Genomic DNA, 21,187 nt, shown 5'->3' with positions numbered 1-21,187 from the left:
GTTGATAAATTGGAATGATGATTTTTAATATAGTGCAACATGAAGTTGCCATTGCTGTGATGGTTCACCGAGGAAACAGGCCTGCTTGCTAGCCCAGCTGTACTCTGCCACACAAAGAAGTGTGTCAAATAAGACAGATTTGGTGGAACATACACATTGCAAATGGGTTCCAGTGGGGTTGGCTCCAGAACTGAGCTAGACAGAGAATGGTTCCTCAAATTTTTCTTCTCATGTTACTGACTTTTAAAGACTTTTAAAGAGTCTCGTGTAGCCCAGGCTGGCCTCAACCTCACTATGGAGCTGAGGATGACTCTTCTCGTGTAGCCCAGGCTGGCCTCAACCTCACTATGGAGCTGAGGATGACTCTTCTCGTGTAGCCCAGGCTGGCCTCAACCTCACTATGGAGCTGAGGATGACTCTTCTCGTGTAGCCCAGGCTGGCCTCAACCTCACTATGGAGCTGAGGATGACTCTTCTCGTGTAGCCCAGGCTGGCCTCAACCTCACTATGGAGCTGAGGATGACTCTTCTCGTGTAGCCCAGGCTGGCCTCAACCTCACTATGGAGCTGAGGATGACTCTTCTCGTGTAGCCCAGGCTGGCCTCAACCTCACTATGGAGCTGAGGATGACTCTTCTCGTGTAGCCCAGGCTGGCCTCAACCTCACTATGGAGCGGAGGATGACTCTTCTCGTGTAGCCCAGGCTGGCCTCAACCTCACTATGGAGCTGAGGATGACTCTTCTCGTGTAGCCCAGGTGGCCTCAACCTCACTATGGAGCTGAGGATGACTCTTCACGTGTAGCCCAGGCTGGCCTCAACCTCACTATGGAGCTGAGGATGACTCCTGGTTTCTCTGCCCCTCCTTTCTAGTTGCTGGGCTTACAGGTGTGTTCCACCACAGTCATCCAAAGCTTACACTCTAGGAAGTCAGGCTTAGAGGGCTCATGTTTCCACACATCTGCTGCCTGGCCACAGACGGGAGAGAACTGTCCAGCTGCACTTCCTGGTCCCCTAGCTGGCCTCCAACAGCATCCTGAAAGGATTTGTTACTTGAGGCGCATGAGAGTCCAGATCACCCCTTGCACAGTCTATCCCAGGTGACAGATCTTAATCAAGTCAAGAAGTCAAGCCTGACCCACAAAGGGTACAGCCTGGGACAGCAAAGCCCATCGCTGCATGGCTGTGCCCCCCAGCAGGGCTGAGGTGGAGAAATGCCTAAGCAATTGTAGAGAGTAGCCTGGCTCTGGGAGCAGGGGTGACTCTGAGATCAGCATATCCTGGGCAGCTCTGCCACAGTCAACTTGTCATGCACTGGGCTGGTTCGATGAGAGGAGATTGTGTGGTTTATTAGAGACATTTATTTTCTCTTGTAAAGTTGTTTGCATACATAGGAGTTGAGTAAAGATAAGCAGAGGTTCAGACACGAGAAGAAAAGATGCTGTCCATAGAGGTCTCTGGGTGCTGTTTACCAACTCCTCCCTGTCTCCACAGACGGGAGGTCAGCAGCGAAGGACATCTTTATGACCCAGAACCAGTGTGTGGCGCCAGGGCAGCTTTGTGGCAATGGGATAGCTGCCAGGCCCATGGCCGCTTTTCCTCAGAACTGAGAGGTCGGTGCAGAGGTTGGGTAGGAGAGCAGGCGTGGACCCACAAAAGCAGCCTCCCTGGCTTTCCTTTCCTTCTGGGAGGAGAGGCCTGTGTCTCCAGCTCTGGCCAGGCATACAGTTGCCGCGGTCCTGTGAGACACATCCTCACACACCATCTGAGTTACTTCAGTCTCCTCACATACCGAGGCCTGAGCAAGAGCCCAGTGGGAGGAAAAAAATGACCAAGTTCCAATCCTGGAGGGGAGTTCCATGGCAAAGTACATTTTCCATCCACTTCTCACAAACCCCTAAGACCTCTCCTGCCAGCCCCTCGCTCTCCTCCAAGACCCCGCTGTCTCTGGACTGAGAAGGTCAGTGGTACCCATTTCCTAGGAAGTTGCACCCAAAGCCTTCTGTCCCCTCGTGGGGCCCACGCCTATGAGCAGGACAAAGGGCGTGAGATGGGCTGGTATCCCACCATCTACCCCCAGGCCCTGGTACAGCTGGAGCAGCAGTTCTGGAAGCTGACAGCCTCTGTGACCTCTAACCAGCCACGGCTGTTTGCTGTGGAGTGGGCTGGGAAGATAAGACTAGCTGGCCCCCGGGGGCCAGCTAACAGTGAGATGCCACATACGCAAACTCCAAGCCAGCTCGGTGGAGGCAGAAGGGAAGCTGGTCAGTGGGCCGGTCTGCTCTCACCCTGCTACCCTGGGTCTGGCCCAGAAGACACTGGAGAGCGCTTACACTGTCCAGGTCCCTCTCCTGGGAAAGGAACTCCATAGGCCAAGACGAGAAGAGGCTGGAACATAGACAGACCCTGCGGTCCCTGCACCAGGACTTTCTCCACAGGCTCCAAATGACAAACACCTTCATTTTATGTAATTCGTGTGCACGGCCCTAAATTCTAACCATACAAGAGGAAGTAGGAAAAAATAAGGCTTTTGCTGATATCCTCGTCCTGAAGGCAGGGGGTAAAACCCTGCAGCGCGAACCTGCCCTGGCTGTTCCTTTGTCAGTGTGACAGCAGGTTGGGGCAAGTCTGGGCAGTTAAGATCTGCAGCTGCAATCTCAGCCTGTCAGTGCCAGAGAGCTCTCTGATACCCAGGCAGCCAGGGCCAGTGACTGTGTGACCCAGAAGGAACTCAGCCCCCCAGACAGTGTTCTGAGGACACGGCAGCAGCCACTACATGTTGGGGTTCAGGGGGTCTAACTCCTGCTCTGAGGCTTGTGCTTCTGTGCCAAAACCGGCTCTTTCACTAGAGTCAACATTGTCAGAACAGTTACAAGGATGGGGGCAGGGAAATGGCTCAGCAGGTAAAATGCTCAGCCAATGTGAGGGCCTCGCCTCAGATCTTGAGAAACCGTACAAAAGCTGGGCGTGTGTGTGTGTGTGTGGGGGGGTGTCTGTGCCCTCAGGGTTGCAGAGGATGGAGACAACAAGATCCCCAAAGTTTTCTGGCCAGTCAGTCTTGGTAAAATGGTGAGCCCCCGGTTCAGTGAGGAATGTCGTCAGCAGTTAATAACGCTCACTGTTTGTTCTCGCAGAGGATCTAAGCTTGGGTCCTACAGCTCCCACATGGAGGCTCATAACCACCTATCCCTCTAGCTCCAGGGGACCCAGCACCCTTCTCTGGTGACGTCCGGGGTCACCTGCATACACGCCACACGATGATGATGATGATGATGATGATGATGGTGGTGATGGTGAGGATGGTGAGGATGAGGATGGTGATGGTTATGATGATGATGGTGATGATGATGATGGTGATGATACTAAGCTGGGCATGGTGGATGGTGGATAATTTTAGAAAGCAACAACACCTGATGCTAACCTCTGGCCTCCAGACACATGTGCAGAAGCAAGTATAACCGACACACACCATGTGCACGTGACTGCACCTACATACAGTGTACACGTGAAATACACACCCTAACAAGCAAAGACTTTATAGGTACCCTAAGGAAAGCAGAAAGTGGAAGTCCAGGAGACACACATCTTGGCATGTTTGGGCCACATTTCCACAAGAAGGCCGTGGTTCTTCCTATAGACACACTATACGGACGAGAGGCCTGTGAAAGCCTTTCCCTGCAGCACTGAAAAGAAGCTGCTGAAATTGTGGGAAGAGTGGCTGATGCCACGTGTGGACACCAAAGTCTCCAGCACCTCCAAGTCCTTGCTAGTCTTCGAATGTGTTGGTGTGCACCATTCGTGAATGCATGCATGTATTCTCAGTGGACACAGCATGTCTGCCAGGGGCTAAGAGAGAGTGGTAATTAGTAGCTGGGGACACTGCAAAAGTCCTGACTTATGTGTGTGCAGTAAACATTCCAAATATGAACAAAATTAAAAACACTACCTAACCCTTATTTAAAAAAAAATAATAAAGTCATGACGTTTATAAGGATCTTCCCAGTTTCTCTGGGGTCACAGGGCCCTGGCTTGGTGACTGTTCCTGGGGCTACAGAGTCATGGTTGGTGACTGTTCCTGGGGCTACAGAGTCATGGTTGGTGACTGTTCTTGGGGTCACAGGGCCCTGGCTTGGTGACTGTTCCTGGGGTCACAGGGCCCTGGCTTGGTGACTGTTCCTGGGGCTACAGAGTCATGGTTGGTGACTGTTCTTGGGGCTACAGAGTCATGGTTGGTGACTGTTCCTGGGGCTACAGAGTCATGGTTGGTGACTGTTCCTGGGGTCGCAGGGTCCTGGCTTGGTGACTGTTCCTGGGGCCACAGGGTCCTGGCTTGGTGACTGTTCCTGGGGTCACAGGCCCTGGCCTGGTGACTATTGCAGGGTCACAGGGTCCTGGCTTGGTGACTGTTCCAGGGTCACAGGGTCCTAGCTGGTGACTGTTCCAGGGTCACAGGGCCCTGGCCTGGTGACTGTTCCTGGGGTCACAGGGTCCTGGCTTGGTGACTGTTCTGGGTCACATGGTCTTGGCCTGGTGACTGTTCCTGTGGCCACAGAAGATACATGGCGCCATTCTCTGTGCTTCTTTCTTTGAAATAGGCTCATCCTGTCTCCTGTGTTTCCTCCTAGGGCTGATATGGAAGATATTACGGTTTTATTGTTTCTGATCGATACGGTCCCCAAGCCTCGCCTCTTGGCAGCCACTGCAGGGCCACATCTAACCCAGGACCATAAAAAGGAGCCATATCCTGCTCTGAGAATGACTCTGGCAGTGCCGTTTGCATCCGACAGGAGTCTTGACACGGCTACAGAGAGAGAGAGGCAGCTGGACCATGGACACTAAGAACGGTGAGTAGGTGGCTGTGGGTACCTGCTCCTGTCCAGCCCTCAGATTCAGCCACTTACCCTAAGGTAGGGTGCCCGGGCCACTGTCCTCCTGCCTTGCTGTCTTATTCATTGAAGAGAATCAAAGTTTTAGATACACAATATCTGAGATTCTCCAGACAACTGCAAGAATACGAATGCTGTTTGCTTTTCACCCACAACCCCTCGTGCTGAGCACATTTAGTTTTTCACATGAGCCAGTTAGTGCGCTCTGTGAGCTGGCTGCACGCATCCTGCAGCTTTTTCTGGATGCAGAGCTGTGGGTCAGGCACGGGGTGCCGACTCTGGGGCTCTGCAGAGGGGTGTAGTTTGGCGTTGGATGATGACAAACATGGTTCTTCAAAGCCCTCCAGCCACAGGGATTCTTCAGATGGCTGAACGCGCGTTCACGTTCGGAGGATGAGTACAGCAAGGCCAGGGCCTGCGAAGGCTGTGTTTTCTTGGAAGGATCTGCTGGTCAGCAATGCGTCGTTGGGTTTTCTCAGCCTTAGTAAGAGAGACAAGTCTGTGAGCGTGCTTGGCAAATGGCGTTGCAGCTGTGCTGGCTGGTTTTAGGTCGGTTGACACTGGCTATAGTCATTTGAAAGGAGGAAACCACAGTTGGGAAGATGTCTCCATCATATCAGGCTGTAGGCATGTTCTTAATTAGTGGTTGATGGGGAGAGACCTCACCTCTGGAGAGATGGCTCAGAGAGTAAGAGCACTGACTGCTCCTCTAAAGGTCCTGAGTTCAACTCCCAGCAACTACGTGATGGCTCACAACCATCTGTAGTGTGATCTGATGCCTTCTTTTGGCCTGAAGGTGTACATACAGGCAGAGCACTGTATACATAATTAGTAACTAAATCTTTTTTAAAAACAAAAAAGAAAGAAAGACAAAAGAAAAATAAGAAACTAGGCTGAGCAAGTCATGAGGAGCAAGCCAGTGACTAGTACTCCTCCACAGCCTCTGCATCAGCCGCTGCCTCCAGGTTCCTGTCAGGGTTGAGTTCCTGCCCTGGCTTCTCATGATAGACAATGACGGGATGTGTAAGCCAACTAGCCTTTTCCTCTGAAGTCGCTTTAGTCATGGTGTTTCATCACAGCAATAGAAACTCCAACAAAGAGGCTGGCAAGATAGCTCAGTGGGTAAGGGCACTGGTGTTCTTCCAGAGGACCCTAGCACCCACATGGCGTCTCATAATTGTCTGTAATGCCAGCTTCAGGGGACCCAACACCCTTACACCCTTTACCTCAGGCCATTAGGCTCAGCAGCAAGCACCTTTACCCCCTGAGCCATCTTGCCAGCCCTTCATTGTTTTTTATTTTTATTTTTATTTTATTTTATTTCTGTGTGTGTGCCTGGTGCCCATGGAAGGCAGAAGAGTGTATTGGATCCCCTGGGGCTGGCGTCATATATAGACAGTTGTGAGCCGCCATGTGGGTGTTGGGAGCAGCCAGAGTTAACTGCTGAGCCATTTCTCCAGCTACTTTCACTGTATATTTAATTTCAAGTGCTTTATTTTTAGAAGTTATTTTAAATCTGTCTGGTTAACATTTTTTAACTTTTTATTTTATTTTATTTCATTTTATTTGTTTTGTCTTATTTTTTTGAGACAAGGTTTCTCTGTGTAGCCCTGGCTGTCCTAGATTCTCTTTGTAGACCAGGCTGGCCTCGAACTCACAGCGATCCACCTGCCTCTGCCTCCCAAGTGCTGGGATTAAAGGCGTGCGCCACCACGCCCAGCTTTATTTTATTTTATATGCATGGGTGTTTTGCTCACATGCATGTCTTTGCGCCACTTGTGTGCCTGGTGCCCAAGTAAGCCAGAAGAGGGAATCTGATCCCCTGGGATTGGAGTTACAGATGGTTCTGAACCACCACGTGGGTGCTGAGAATTAAGCCCGAGTCCTTGGGAGAGTAAGAAGAACTCCTAAGCACCTAGCCGTCTCTCTAGCTCGCCCTCCCACAACGTTTTTGAACTCCTTGTGTTCCTAGCACCTTTTCACTTAGATATTTCATAGCCCAAAGCATCTTACTTATTTTCTTTGGGGGCAGATGTGAGGGTGAGACAGATCTGAGAATCTGTAGCCCTGGTCTGGAACTCACTTTGGCAGCCCAGGCTAACATCAGACTCGCACCTTCCCTCTGAGTGAGAAGCCATTCACTGGGTGAACACTATGTCTGCTTTAAGCTTTGATTTCTTTGCAGAGAACACTTGTATAATTTCTGTATAGTGTATTATTCAGTTTTTAAAATCTGTGACTTTGTCTATGGTAATCCAGTATAAGGGATGCATTTTTAAAGGGTATTTATTCCAGTGGCTTAAGTAGTTCAGCAATGGCAATCTTCCCATTGCAGAGGCTGGAAACCCAGTAGCTGTTCCCCATTCCACTAGCATTCAAGGTCGGAAGGAGTCCCAGACAGTTATTGGTCTTCAGTGCACATAAGAAAACCAGGGATGCTGGGTTCTGTTTCCGGCCTAGAGTGGTGGTGGCAACAGCTTGCAAATGTCAATGGCGTAGACATAGGTCCCCAGACCTGCTTTCATCAGAATTTCACTGGAAGGTGCCATCCACATTAGGCCCGGTCTTCTCACCTCACGTAGTACAGCTGAAAGAGAAACCCTTGCAGCCATGTCCAGCACACATCAGTCTCCTGATGCCAGCCCCACACACAGGCCTTTACTAAAGAACACAACCTCAGGCTCAGCAGCTGCTCTTCACAGCCCACTTCCTGGGGGATTGGCTAGGCATTCTGCATAGTAAAGCTGTCATCAGGATGGTCCCCAAAGCAGAGTCATCCCCTGTGCTATAGAGCACTCTGCTGTGTCTACAGAGGGTCCCGGGGTCAGCCAGCAAATCCCCATCAGCATAGGAGTCTGTTTTAGAATGCCTCCCTCAGCTTCCACAGGAAACGTGAGGGATCAACTCCGGCCAGTGAATGGTAACCCACCCAAGAGCCACCAGAGAGGATACATCGTGACAGTCAGGTGGAAGGTGCATGCAGAGGACCATCTAGAGTCAAGTTCCTCTCTAGGAACAGAAGTGGGGTGGCCCCTGCTGAAGTCTAAGCAGAAGGGTTCAGCTTAGCACTTGGCTCCGGAGCGACTGCCAGAGCAGGCAGTTCACCCACCTACGCGCAAACAAAAGTGGGGTCCAGCAAGACACGGAGAGAATAGGGCAGTGTGGAGGGAACCAGTGTCCCTCTGAGCCCTGTCTCTAGTTTGCTTCCACGAAGGAGCCCAACTGACGTAGAAGTGGATGGGCCGTTTCTGGGAGCAGCCTCACCCTCAGAAGGCTGACCACCTGTGTATGGAGGGCTTCTGCCAGGTCACTGAGGACCAGCTAACCAGCGCTGTCTCATGTCGTCAAAGGCATCCTTGCAAGACCCACCCTTTCACAGTGGAGGAAGCTCAGGTCCCAGCTGTGCCTCGGCTCTACAGGACATTCATGCTGCTTGCTGGGGGCCCCTGGGAGCTGGGGAAACCCCTGGACCACAGCTCATCACAGGCCACGGCAGCTTAAGTCAGTGCTTCCAGAGGGGGTGCAGATCCACAGCAGCTGTGTTATTGGGAACATTGTAGAAAGGCCACTTCTCACGCCACACCCCAGATGTACCGAACGGAGCCACCTGGATGCTGAGTAACCCAGTCTCTTAGACATTAGGATACTCCTGCCTTTATTCAACAGTATTTGGGGGTGGTCCGTCTCCAACTTCACCTCAGATCTGTGTGATCCATCTGATCCCCTCACATCAATTTAGAGGTGTGTCTCGACAGCTTTGGTAGTTCCCCAGGTGATTTAGTGTGTGCCATGGCACCATGGCATCATGGCTCCATGACATCATGGCACCGTGGCATCATGGCATCATGGCTCCATGGCATCATGGCACTGTGGCATCATGGCACCATGGCATCATGGCTCTGTGGCATCATGGCACCGTGGCATCATGGCTCTGTGGCATCATGGCACCGTGGCATCATGGCACTGTGGCATCATGGCACTGTGGCATCATGGCACCATCGTGTCATGGCACCCTGAGGCTGAGAACTACGCCTCCATCCAGCCCCAACTGATAGGTCCACAACTCCCACACCTAAGGCTCAGGCATCCCCGAGGAAGACAGTTTGGGAGGCTCCTAAGAGCAGAAGGTAGCTGCGAGATGTCCTAGAAATGTCAGAAGCTACAGCCATGAAGCCTCACCGATGTGACTGCCTAACCATGGCATGAACCAGGACGTGCCCACGTGGCTGGGGGAGCTTACAAGGAAGAACCACAGGCAGCTAAGGAATGCTGGCCAGCAGGCGAGGTCGTCCTCCCCAGGGAGGAGCCCCGATTACACCAGCTGCTCGGCCCCGAAAACACATACATACAAGTGACATGTAGACCAAGCAGGCTGTGCTATGTATTTAGGAATACACACACACACACACACACACACACACACACACACACACACACACATACGCTTGTACTCACAGAGGCTGCTCCCAGAAAGGGCTTGCCTTTTTCTCTGTCAGTTGAGCGCCTTTGTGGGAGCAAACTCGAGACGGCTCGGTGGAAGGGGATGCCGATTCCCTCCACATGGCCTGGCCTCCTCGTGTCTCACTGGACCGTGGGAGCTCACGGAGCCCCCTCCTCTACTTGGGTAAAAAGACTCAGTCTGGCAACGTTCTATTCCACTGTTCTTTCTTTGGTGTGAACTCTCACCTCATGGTGTTGTCTCGTTTGCAGCAGGCCAACATCTGGGCTGACAGGAACGGGGAGCAGCCAATGGCTGTTCCTCTCCTCCTCCTCTCTAGCACCAGGTACCAGGTTGCAGACCTGGGGGCGGTGAGCAGTGGGGACATCGCCTAATAGCTGCTAGCAGACACGCTTGGCAGGGCTATGACTTCCATTCCCCAGTTCAACCCTTGTAACCCTGTGAGGACAGTGCGAGGCTGTCTTCATTAGGGTTTCTGTTGCTGTGAAGAGACATCCCGAGCACAGCAGCTCTTATAAAGGAAACCTTTCATTAGGGCCGGCTTACAGTTTCAGAGCGTTAGTTTATTCTCTTGGTGATATGACATTGGCAGACATGATGCTGGAAAAGAAGCTGAGAGTTCTACTGTTGTTGTTGTTGTTGTTGTTTTGAGTCAGGGTCTCTCTGTGTAGCATTGGCTGTCCTGGACTCGCTTTGTAGACCAGGCTGGCCTCGAACTCACAGAGACCCGCCTGCCTCTGCCTCCCTGAGTGCTGGGATTAAAGGTGTGCACCACCATGCCCAGCTGAGAGTTCTACATCTTGATCTCCAGGCAGCAGAAGAGACTGTGTGCCACACTGGGCATAGCTCAAGTGTATGAAACTTCAGAGCCCAGCTCCACAGTGACACATGTCCTCCAACAAGGCCACACCTCCTAATAGGGCCACTCCCTATGGGCCAAGCATTCAAACACAGGAGTCTATAGGGGCTGTTCCTATTCAGACCACCACAGGGACCAAATCTCAGGGATAGGACAGGGGACCCCTCTACCCCTCCCTGAACCATCTCCCCACATACTATGTCCTCACAGTGCTGGTGGTTTACCATGTGAACTGGGAGAAAGAGCAGAATGCCACTGCCCACCACACGTCCTCGTTCCAGACCAAGAAGCTCGTGCTGAGGCGTGGACAGATGTTCAACATGAAGTTGGTCCTAGGCCGACCTATCGAAACTCGGGACGAACTGAAGCTGACCTTCACTACTGGTGAGGCCCGGGCAGCAGGACAGTGGGGGCGGGGGTGGGCGCTGTCTGCTGACACTGTAGCTCTGTGGGCTTCAGGTAACCATAACCCTGACCGGAAGTACCACACTTGAGGGCCTCAAGAGACATCCAGTTGGAGCAGTGCCTGTCACGCAAGCATACGGACCCGAGTTTAGGTCCCCAGCACCAATCCGGAAACCAAGCAGTATGGTGTGAATTTGGTGGTGGTGGGGACAGGCTGATCCCTGGTGCCCACTGGCCAGCCAGCTTAGGCTACTTGGTGAGCTCCAGAGTGAAAGAGCCTGCTTCAGAAAACAAGGCGGAGAGCGACTGGGGGAAACATTCAACTTTGACCTGTGGTGTGCGCATGCGCGCGCACACACACACACACACACACACACACACACACACACACACACACACACACACACACTGCATTTTGGCAGGAAGATCATTAGTTTAATGCATGTCGTAGTGATTACACTGGCTAGGGCTCGGCAATTTAACAAAGCAGATAGAGACATACAGGGGCCCTGGAGTCATAGGCAAGGGTGCAGGAAGGAGGTGAGCAGACAGTGCAAACCAGAGGAAGACCATGAGCCCGCTGAGGCCAGGGGGGCCGGCTCCTGGCTGCACGGCAGGAGCTAGGCAGGAGTGGTGGGACTCGGCGAGTGGACAGAGGTGGCCGTACTGGGGCAGATGCCAAGACTCAGCTCCCTGTTGCTGTTTCCAGGACCGAAGTCCTCACGCACCAAGGTGGTCCTTGATCCTTTGGCAGCCTTCCGGTCTAAGGGCTGGCAAGTGAGGATTACCAAGCAGGCTGGCGTAGAGGTGAGGGCCCTAGTGTTGGGCTGCTGCCTGGTGGCTTCTGGGTAGTTGCCCGCCTCAACCGAGTGAGTAGTTCCTTGCCTTCCAGGGTGCCATGCTGCTTATTCCTCACAGCCGTGGGCCTGGGTCCCTCAGCTCCCTCTTGCTTACTCCTAGCATGCAGCAGCTCTGACCAGCCAGATGGCTTGTGTAACTCCTGTTTTCTCTTATGTTCACTGGGAGAAACGCACAGAGGAAGATGAGTAAGAATAACCCAGCAGAGCTGGGCGTGGTGGCGCACGCCTTTAATCCCAGCACTCGGGAGGCAGGGGCAGGTGGATCTCTGTGAGTTCCCAGCCAGCCTGGTCTACCTAGTGAGTTCCAGGACAGCCAGGGCTATAGAGAGACCTGGCCTCAAAGAGGGGGTGGGGGGTGCAAGGCAGATATAGAGGTGGGGGACAGAGACAGGGCGGAGAAGAAAAGAAAAATAATAACTTCCTATAAATGTAGTTGTCTCTTCTTCCCTCCAGGCACTTTGCTCCTCGTCCCTACTCTTAACAAAACTTGACGATGCCATCAGTGTTCCTTTTGTTTAGTGGCTGCCAGCACAGCGCACGACCCGATGAAATGCATGGGCTTGCGGTGGCTTCTTTGATAGCCTTTGTAAGGCTGTCTTTCTTCCCATGTTGGAAAGCCACCTCCAGCCATCAGGCTCCCTTTATCACAGCCGTAGGACCTGGGAGGTGGCACCGCATGCAGGCGGGACTGAAGCGAGTCAAGTTTGGGGTGAAAAACACCTATGAGCTGCAAACCGGTCTATCTGCCACTCTGGGGGACTTGCTAGACTTCCTTGTGGGTTGCTTCTCTTCACATTGGGGTACCCCTGGTTGCTCGCGGACCCTAGAGAGGGACTCATAGGCTTCACCGCTGAGTCAGGAAGGAGGTGTCCACCGTGTCTCCTGTTCGTTCACGCAGGTCACACTGACTGTCATCAGCTCCGCCAGTGCCGGAGTGGGAAGGTACAAACTGACCGTGAACGATTATAAAGCTGGGGTCTTCTTCCTTCTCTTCAACCCGTGGTGCGCAGGTAACTCCAGCCCTGCTGTGCAGCGCGTCCCCTCCGGTGCTTGTACCCAGTTTGCAGCGCAGAATCCCTGGGCCGCTCTTTGTTCTCAAGCTGCCCTTTGACTGGCCGAAGCGTGTGGCCAGGTGCAGTTAGCGCGTGCATGCCAGGAGGAGCCACCAGGGGCCAGGCCTCCAGGTCCTCTCTGCCAGTTTGGCTGTTCTCACTGCCTTGCCAGACCCAACCAGTTTCCGCTTCCAGCCCTGTTCAGAGACTGCCGGGAGCCACCAGCGACTCCTTTCTTCACAACCCTAGGGTGGGATTTGAACCCCAACAGCAGTTCCTCCCATCTGCAAACTTGGCTCTTCTGCCCAGTTTACTCCTTCCTGTGGCTACCCCATACACCAATGTCACTCAAGGATTCCTTTTTATTTTACATTTTTTATTTTGTATCTTGTACTTTAGTTTTTCTCAGTTTTTATTAGTTCTCTGAGAGCTTTGTACAGTTTGTTTTGATGATATGCACCCTCCCCCCCAGCCTCCTCCAGATTTGCACACATTCCTTCCCTAGCCACACAGCTGTTTTCTCCTTTCTTAAAATTCACCGGCCTCACTCCAGAAACACTGCTCCAGAGACCCTCAGACAGACTCCACTTCAGTCTTTTCTCACACTTGCCCTCCAGCCTTTTGTTTTAATTTCCAACACTTTAATTAATGTGTGTTATGTGTGAGCATGTGTGTATGAGTGTGCGTGTGTAAGAGTGTATGCATGAGAATGCATGTGTGTGTGCGTGTGCCTGTGCGTGTGCGTGTGCGTGTGCGTGCGTGCATGCGTGCGTGCGTGCGTGTGTGTGTGTGTGTGTGTACAACTTCTCAAACTCAGGTCATCAGCCATGATGGCTCTCTTGTCTTTCTTTCTTTCTTTTCTTTCTTTCTTGCTTTGAGGACCAGGCTGGCCTCGAACTCACAGCGATCTGCCTGCCTCTGCCTCCCGAGTGCTGGGATTAAAGACGTGCACCACCACTCCCGGCTTCTCTTGTCTTTCTTAACAGTGATGCTCAGGGTCTCTCAGCTGTGTATAAGCTACAAAACAATGTCATGGTTGAGGTCACCACACAGGAGGACTCGTATTAAAGGGATGCAGCAGTAGGAAAGTTAAGAGCCATAGTTCTAGGGGAACAGACGCCTCTTGTCTTAGCAGAAAAAAAATCCTGATTTTGTGATTTGTCCATTGATTGTCCTTAGATTCAAGCCGTGTGTATCTGGATGGACTGTTATGTGGAAGCATACCATACGTCATGTCCCTTATTGGGGGACATTAAACTTGCTTCATTGGTTTAGGTATTGTCCAAATCCCCTTATGTCATGATGATATTTCCTTTCATAAATAGTAAGCAGCTTATGTGGAAGGAAAGACTTTACAACCATGCAGAACTGTGCCTACCCCTCACCAGACTCCACCCCCTCTGAGTCTTGCCTGATCCAAGAAGCCTTCAGATTCTGCACGCAGTGGCTGCACGCGTGGGTACTTCCTGCACAGAGATCTTCCAGCCCCAGCTCCCCGACCCTGACAGATGGCCCTGGCTCTCCTTCTCCTTAAGAGCGCCCTCCCAATCCGTGACCATCCACCCAGCCGCCCAGCCGTGTCCATCACTCATATGTCCGCTCTCAGCATCCATCCTTACTTGTGTACCCTCCATCTGTGCCCATCCACATCCCCCACACCCCTTCACCCCATCCCTCCCTCGCCCTCCATCCATCCACCCATCATCTCTGTGAACTTATGGATTCTCTAGCTTTTTCAATTTATTTTATTTTAATGTATGTATTTTGCTCGACTGTGCACCACATGTGTGCCTGTTCCTGTAGAGGTCAGAGGAGGCTATTGAGTCCCCTGGAACTGGAGTTACAGATGTTGTAAGCTACTGTGCTGATGCTGGGAATGGAACCTGGGTCCTCTGAGAGAACAAGGATTCTTACTAACTGCTGAGGCCTCTCCAGCACCTGGACTCTCTCTTTTTATTAATGGATTGTGGTTTATATATCACAGTAATTTTGTGTATATTCAAATTTCCCCAGGTTTTTCCAGAGCCTTATACCTGGTTCAGGATGTACTTTTGGACGTTCTTTGTTTTTTTTGCTTTTGTTTTTGAGACAGAGTCGCTTGATGTGGACCCGGGTGTTCTAGAACTCTCAGTGTAAACCAGGCTGGCCTCACACTCACAGAGAACCACCTGCCTCTGCCTCCCGAGTGCTGGGGTCAGGGCGTGAGCCGCTTCGTCTGAGTCGGTGTGCATGGATTGCTGCGGCTCTGCCTGCGCCCTGTGCCACCCTAGGGTAGAGCCGCCTCTATTTCAGGGAGGCCAGTAAGCCCATGTGTGTTTGTGATCTCGCTCCAGACGACACCGTTTTCATGTCTAGTGAGGAGGATCGGCAGGAGTACATCCTTAATGACACCGGCTACATTTACATGGGCTTTGCCAAACAAATTAAAGAGAAGCCCTGGACCTTTGGTCAGGTAATAGTCTAAAATAAATAAATACCAAGCAAGAGGGGGACGAATGAAAAAACCTTGCGAACACAAAAGCAAAAGGCTGTTCCCCTTGGTCACAAATGTACAGTTTAGAGCATTTCATTCTTTTAAAATTCTCTGCCCCCTCTCTCCCTCCTCTCTGCTCCCTCTCTGCCCCCTCTCTCTGCCCCCCCTCTGCCCCCTCTCTGCCCCCCCTCTGCCCCCTCTCTGCCTTACAGTTTAGAGCATTTCATTCTTTTTAAAAATTCTCTGCTCCCCCCCTCTGCCCCCTCTCTGCCCCTTCTCTGCTCCTCTCTCCCCCCTCTCTGCCCCCTTTGCCCCCCCCCTGCCCCCCTGCCCCCTCTCCTCCCTCTCTCTCTCTCCCCCCTCTCTGCCCCCTTTGCCCCCTCGATCTGCCCCCTCTCCTGGACTTGGTTGTGAGCCACCGTGTGGGTGCTGGGAATTGAACCCGGGTCCTCTGCTAGAGCAACAAGTGCTCTCACCCACTGAGCATCTCTCCAGCCACCCATCCCCCGTTCATTGTTTATTACTAATGCTAACCTAGTTGAGATATTTCTTGTAGCTTGTTGTTGACAGCTTGTTTCGTTTATTTAATGTGAATACCTAGGCGTTAAAACCTCCTGTGTACTTCTTTGTGTACCTGTACATATTCCCCACTGAGCCATCCCCCCAACCCCCTGTGTGTATCTTTTCGATGATTGTGCCCTGTGACCCTTTTGGATGTACTTAGCTGCTGTCATGTGTCTGGCTGTTTACATAGCATGTGGAGGATCTAGGGAGACTGTGGTCAGGTGTCCTGACATGGGAGACGAGAAAGCCCTCAATGCAGAGCAAATTAGATGGGGCAGGCTGGTGTCTGATGCAGGACGGACTCTTGATGCCTCTTTCTTCATATTCATGACAGTTTGAGAAACATGTCCTGAACTGTTGCTTCTCCTTGCTGACCCACCTGGAGTCCAGTGAGTTGCAGAGCCCGGTGACTGTGTCCAGGACCATATGCACCATGGTATGTGGAGAGGCAGGCTCTACATTCTGTCTCCTGCAAGTCTGTAGCATAAATGCTGTTGTGGTCTGTCAACACCTGCTCAGCTGATGTAGGTTCCCCTGCACATAGTAGGCCACTCTCCATGAGGCACACAGTAGGCCACTCTCCATGAGGCACACAGTAGGCTGCTCTCCATGAGGCACACAGGGAGCTAAAGCTGAGCAGCCAGTTGGAGCATGAGGGAACTTTTGTCTGCACTGTCCTTCTGAGCCCACATTTTCAAACTGGAGCTTAGAAAGCCAGCTTTGCCGCGTCTAAGCTGACCTTAGGAAAATGGGTTTTCCAGTCTACATGATGGTGCCAACATTCAAGGTCTTCTCCCTCCCTGCAAGCCTGGCCGTAGTTGAGATGAACACTGTCAGGGGTGCACTATGACAGAGACACACGGCACGTGTTTGTCTTTTAGAATTTATTGAATAACAAGAAATTCATAAGCTATGCCAGCTACCTTAGCCGCAGCATACCAAGTAGCCCTCCTTTGCCAGCCAAGGCAAACATAGGTTCTTTTATTTCAGTCTTACTAATATCTCTTGGGCCAGATGGTGGTGGCACACGCCTTTAATCCCAGCACTCAGGAGGCAGAGGCAGGAGGATCTCTGTGAGTTTGAGGCCAGCCTGGTCTACAGAGTGAGTTCTAGGACAGCCAAGACTACACAGAGAAACCCTGTCCAATATATATATATATGATTGCATATCACACAGTAAATAATTCTATATGTATGATGCATTAATGGATGAATGGATGTATGCATGTATAGTTATACAATGGTCGTAAAAGGGCCAAAGAAGCTACAGCAGCAGAATCCAATGAGTTCTAAGAAACCTGAGAGGCCGAAGAAACTGGTAAGGATGCAGCAGGATCTGTGTGTGTGTGCACGTGTGTGTGATGTGTGCGTGTGCGTGTGCGTGTGTGTGTGTGTGTGTGTGTGTGTGTGTGTGTGTGTGTGAGGGGGAAGGAGGGAGGGGGAGAGGGAGGGAGGGGGAGAGCTGACCTTTCTTTGGGTCCATTGGAAAGTGCTGCAGAGCAACCCTGTGGGATTACAGTTTTCAGCCAAGTCTCAGGGTCAAGTCAAGCTGTAGAAACGAGGTGTGGGACAGTGGAGGCCACTGAGTGAGGTGCAGGACAAGGTCCAGATTGACATCCATTTAAGTAGGCCATATTGGCAGTAGTGATAGAGCCAAACAGAGGCCTCTGGGACAGTTCCCATGTACATACCAGACACACAGGTGACTGGCTGCTATTGTTAGATGTCTCCCGCTTCAGAGTCCAGATGAAAGTGTCTGGCAAGGCAGCAGGCCTGGTTTTCCTGGTAGATTTAGGATGCCCATGTACTCTTATAGTTCTAATTTGCTTTGATCCACTTATAAACTGGTTCCCTTTTACTGTTAGGTATGTCATGTGTCAGCCTGTGCCTCACAGGTGTGTTGACAAGTGGGGCTGTGCCTGCTGAAAAATCATCCTGTCTCTGCGTTTGCACCCAGGAGTCAAGTGCTGCTTGTAAAGTGGAGGTCCGCAGGGCAAGGCACAGCCTGCAAAACCACTACTTTGCATACATGCCAGGCATCCTGAGTTCAATAAGCACATTCCAGGGACTTCACTGCTGATGGCCAGCCACCTTGTCCTCTGCGTCCAAACAGCAACCCTCAAATTTGTGGTCTCAGGATATCATGATACTTCTTTTTTTTTCACCTTTTTCTCCTTTACTAATTTATTCTTGTTACATCTCAATGGTTATCCCATCCCTTGTATCCTCCCATTCTTCCCTCCCTCCCATTTTCCCCTTATTCCCCTCCCCTATGCCTGTTCCTGAGGGGGATTACCTCCCCCTGTATATGTTCATAGGGTATCAAGTCTCTTCTTGGTAACCTGCTGTCCTTCCTCTGAGTGCCACCAGGTCTCCCCCTCCAGGGGACATGGTCAAAGGTGAGGCACCAGAGTAGGGTTATCATGATACTTCTAAAAAGTACCCAGGACCCCGAGTAGCTTGAAAGTGTATTAGTTGTACTTTGTGATTACATCTATAATATGAGTATTCATAGTATATTTTAGGTATATAAATATTATATTTAGAAGTTATAGTCTTTCTAAGTATTTATATATGTGTATATATACAAATATTATAACTTAAAACTGGGCTTAACTGGGCATAGGCTTGTAGTCCTGTTATTCAGGAGACTTAGGCAGGACCACAAGTATAATGGCAGCCTGGGTAATGCAGCAAGGCTGTTTCCCAAGATAAAAAGCAAGCAAGCACCCAACAAATGGAGCCAGGGATGCAGGGCTCTGGGTTCAATACCCAACACCGTAAGAAGGAGGAAAGAAAATCTTCAGTCTAAACATGCCTATTTTAGCTGGGCATAGCAGTTCATACCTATAATATCAACACTCAGGATACTGAGGCAGGGGAATTGCTGAGAGTTTCAGGTAACCCTGGAGTATATACTGAGACCCTGACTCAAAAAAAAAAAAAAAAAAAGAAAAAAGAAAAAGAAAAAAAGAAATCTTGGAGGATGGATGGATTACCCGGTAGGGAAGAGCACTTGCTGTTCTTGCAGAGGATCAGTTTGGTTCCTAGCACGAATGTATACACACACACACACACACACACACACACACACACACACACACACACACGTGCTCACAGTGAATCTGTTTTCTTCTAAGAGAATAATAATAAATCTACAAGTTAACATAATATGTTTTTGTTTTAAAAGAAACTTCCTGAAGTGTAAAATGTGAAGAGTCGTATGGCTTGCATTTTTGCGAATCTCTTAGTGCCTAGCTTAAATAGGCATCTGCTGCCATCTGCATCCATGAAGGGACCTTATTAACACACATGAAGACAGTCTGTTCCACATGGGCGTATTGCCAAGGCCTTTCCAGATTATGGTGGATTTCAACGAGTGATGGTTTCTTTTGGAAGTGCAGGAGGAGAGACCCAGTCTCACTATGTAGCCAGGCCTAGTCTTAAAGCTTGCTCCTTGGCTTTTCAGGGTGCCCTGCCCAACCTGGACAAACTCTAGGGCCTGGGAAGGGCACACATGCTAACCCTGTTCTCTCCTGTGTCAGATGTGTGCTGTGAACGATGGGGTGCTGGTGGGGAACTGGTCGGGAGACTACAGCAAGGGCACAGCCCCGTACGTGTGGAGCAGCAGTGTGCCCATCCTGCAGCAGCACTACATCACCAGGGTGCCCGTGTGCTTCGGGCAGTGCTGGGTTTTCTCAGGAATCCTGACCACAGGTAGGCTGCAGCTGGGGCAGGGCCCCTCAGCTCCCGCAGACGCTAACCATCCTGCCTGGGGTCGTTTCAGCACTCAGGGCAGTGGGCATCCCAGCTCGCAGTGTGACCAACTTTGAGTCAGCCCACGACACAGAAAAGAACCTCACGGTAGACATCTACCTGGATGAATCTGGCAAGACACTCCCACATCTGACCAAGGACTCAGTCTGGTAGGCGCCCCTGGCGGTAGGGTCGGCCTGGTGGGTGCCCCTGGCGGCAGGGCTCCTCTTCTCTTCTCCTGTGGGTCCTGCAGCCTCTCTGTAGATGGGTTCAAGCTGTGGGCAGTGTCAACTCCGGAAACCCAGTCTGCACAGTCAGATTCATAGTGTGACCCAGAGCTCCTGGGAAGGCTTATTGGAGGCAAAGCCCAAGAATTGGCATTTACTTCAGGCCCCCAGTCAGCAAGAGGCACTGTTTCCTCTGCTCTCTGACCCAGTCAGTACACAGGCACCTTGAGGCTGAAAACGCAAGTGCTGTAGGGGAGGGAGAGCGTCTGGAGGCTGGGGTGGGGTCCTCCTACCCCTGCTCTGCACACACTGCTGTGCAGGTTCAGTTCGTGTGCCAAGCCTTCCGCTTTGGCGTTACCTCCTGGCGACGCTAAACTCTGCTGCCTCACATGGTGTGACAATAGCAAGAACAGCTAGACGGTGGCGCACACCTGTAACCCCAGCACTCGGGAGGTAGAGGCAGGAGGATCTCTGAGTTCAAGGCCAGCCCGGTCTACAGAGTGAGTTCCAGGACAGCCAGAGCTACACAGAGAAACCTGTCTTGAAAAAGAAAAGAAAACAAGCAACAGCACAAATAGGGAATACTATCCAGATATAAAATTATTCACCAATAAAGTCAGAATCTTGTTGAGTGGGGAAAGGGTTTACAGCTGTTTGCTTGCTCATTCATTCACTCACTCAGCCACTCGGTCATCTCTCAGAGGCTGAGTGTCTTCTGCGTCCTTTGGATCTGAGGAACCCCTCCCCCCCCCCCACCTGCTCTAAGCCCTGCTGTCCCCACACCACTCAGCACCGCCCTGGCCTTGACAAAGGTCCCCCTCTTCAGAACAACTTTTGAGGGCTGTGATGACAGGTTTTCTAACTGCATGGCTGGCTCTGATGGGGCTGTTTCCAATGCCATAGGAATTTCCACGTGTGGACAGATGCCTGGATGAAAAGGCAGGATCTCCCGCCGGGCAATGACGGCTGGCAGGTCCTGGACTCTACACCACAGGAAATCAGCGAGGGTATGTTTGCATGGGGTACAGAGGAGCTGGGGACAGAGGCCATGTCTGCCGCTCTTCTGAGTGCTCTGTGTGGAGTCAAGTGCACCTTGGGTGGTAACCCTCACACTGAGGTGACAGCCACGTGACACAACAGTAAGTGTAGGTGCTGACAAGATGTACAGCTAGCTAGCTCACAACTCATCTTTTCAAAAGTGTTTAAACTATTTATTTACTGGTTTGTGTGTATACACATGTGAATCATGGTGCCCATGTGGAGGTCAGAGGGTAGCTTGTGCCCATGTGGAGGTCAAAGGTCAGCTTGTGAGGGTCAGTTCTCTCCTTCTGTCCAGTGGGCACCAGGGATTGAATTAAGGCTGCCCGGCTGAGCAGGTAACCAGTCTGACCACAGGGACAAGCACCCTTATGGTGTCTGCTTCAGCCTCCTGAGGGGCAAAGTCTTCACCAGGGCAGAGAGGGAGCCATGTGGGCTGAGGAGGGGTACCCAGATACAGGAGGCACAGGTCCCCAAAGACACTAAATCACAATTTAAAATACCTCAATGCCTCTATTCTTCCAAGCAGAGTGTCCCAAAAGCTCCCCAAGGCAAAATCACAGTGCCCCAGTTCCCATTGGCCAGCCAGGGATCTCCAGCGATCTTCCCAAGG

The 21,187-nt window shown here is 51.5% G+C and overlaps 1 protein-coding gene across 2 annotated transcripts in view; it reads left to right on the top strand.

Annotated features, from left to right (window-relative positions):
• The window catches only part of TGM4 (transglutaminase 4), a 46,214-nt gene that overhangs the window by 9,345 nt on the left and 15,682 nt on the right, over nt 1–21,187 (top strand). For both annotated transcript variants that reach the window (XM_084754781.1, XM_084754780.1), the window contains 9 exons: nt 4,621–4,839; nt 10,410–10,583; nt 11,314–11,411; nt 12,363–12,474; nt 14,850–14,968; nt 15,888–15,989; nt 19,099–19,270; nt 19,341–19,479; nt 20,440–20,543. In XM_084754781.1, the coding sequence (XP_084610907.1) occupies nt 4,824–4,839; nt 10,410–10,583; nt 11,314–11,411; nt 12,363–12,474; nt 14,850–14,968; nt 15,888–15,989; nt 19,099–19,270; nt 19,341–19,479; nt 20,440–20,543 (1,036 nt within the window). In that variant the 5' untranslated portion in view covers nt 4,621–4,823. The remainder of the gene's footprint in view (nt 1–4,620; nt 4,840–10,409; nt 10,584–11,313; nt 11,412–12,362; nt 12,475–14,849; nt 14,969–15,887; nt 15,990–19,098; nt 19,271–19,340; nt 19,480–20,439; nt 20,544–21,187) is intronic.

Source organism: Acomys minous (genome assembly GCF_964271855.1).
Source record: "Acomys minous genome assembly, chromosome: 13".
NCBI lineage: Eukaryota > Metazoa > Chordata > Mammalia > Rodentia > Muridae > Acomys > Acomys minous.
Note: the sequence above shows the minus strand (reverse complement) of the source record. Positions and strands in the feature narration are given on the sequence as shown.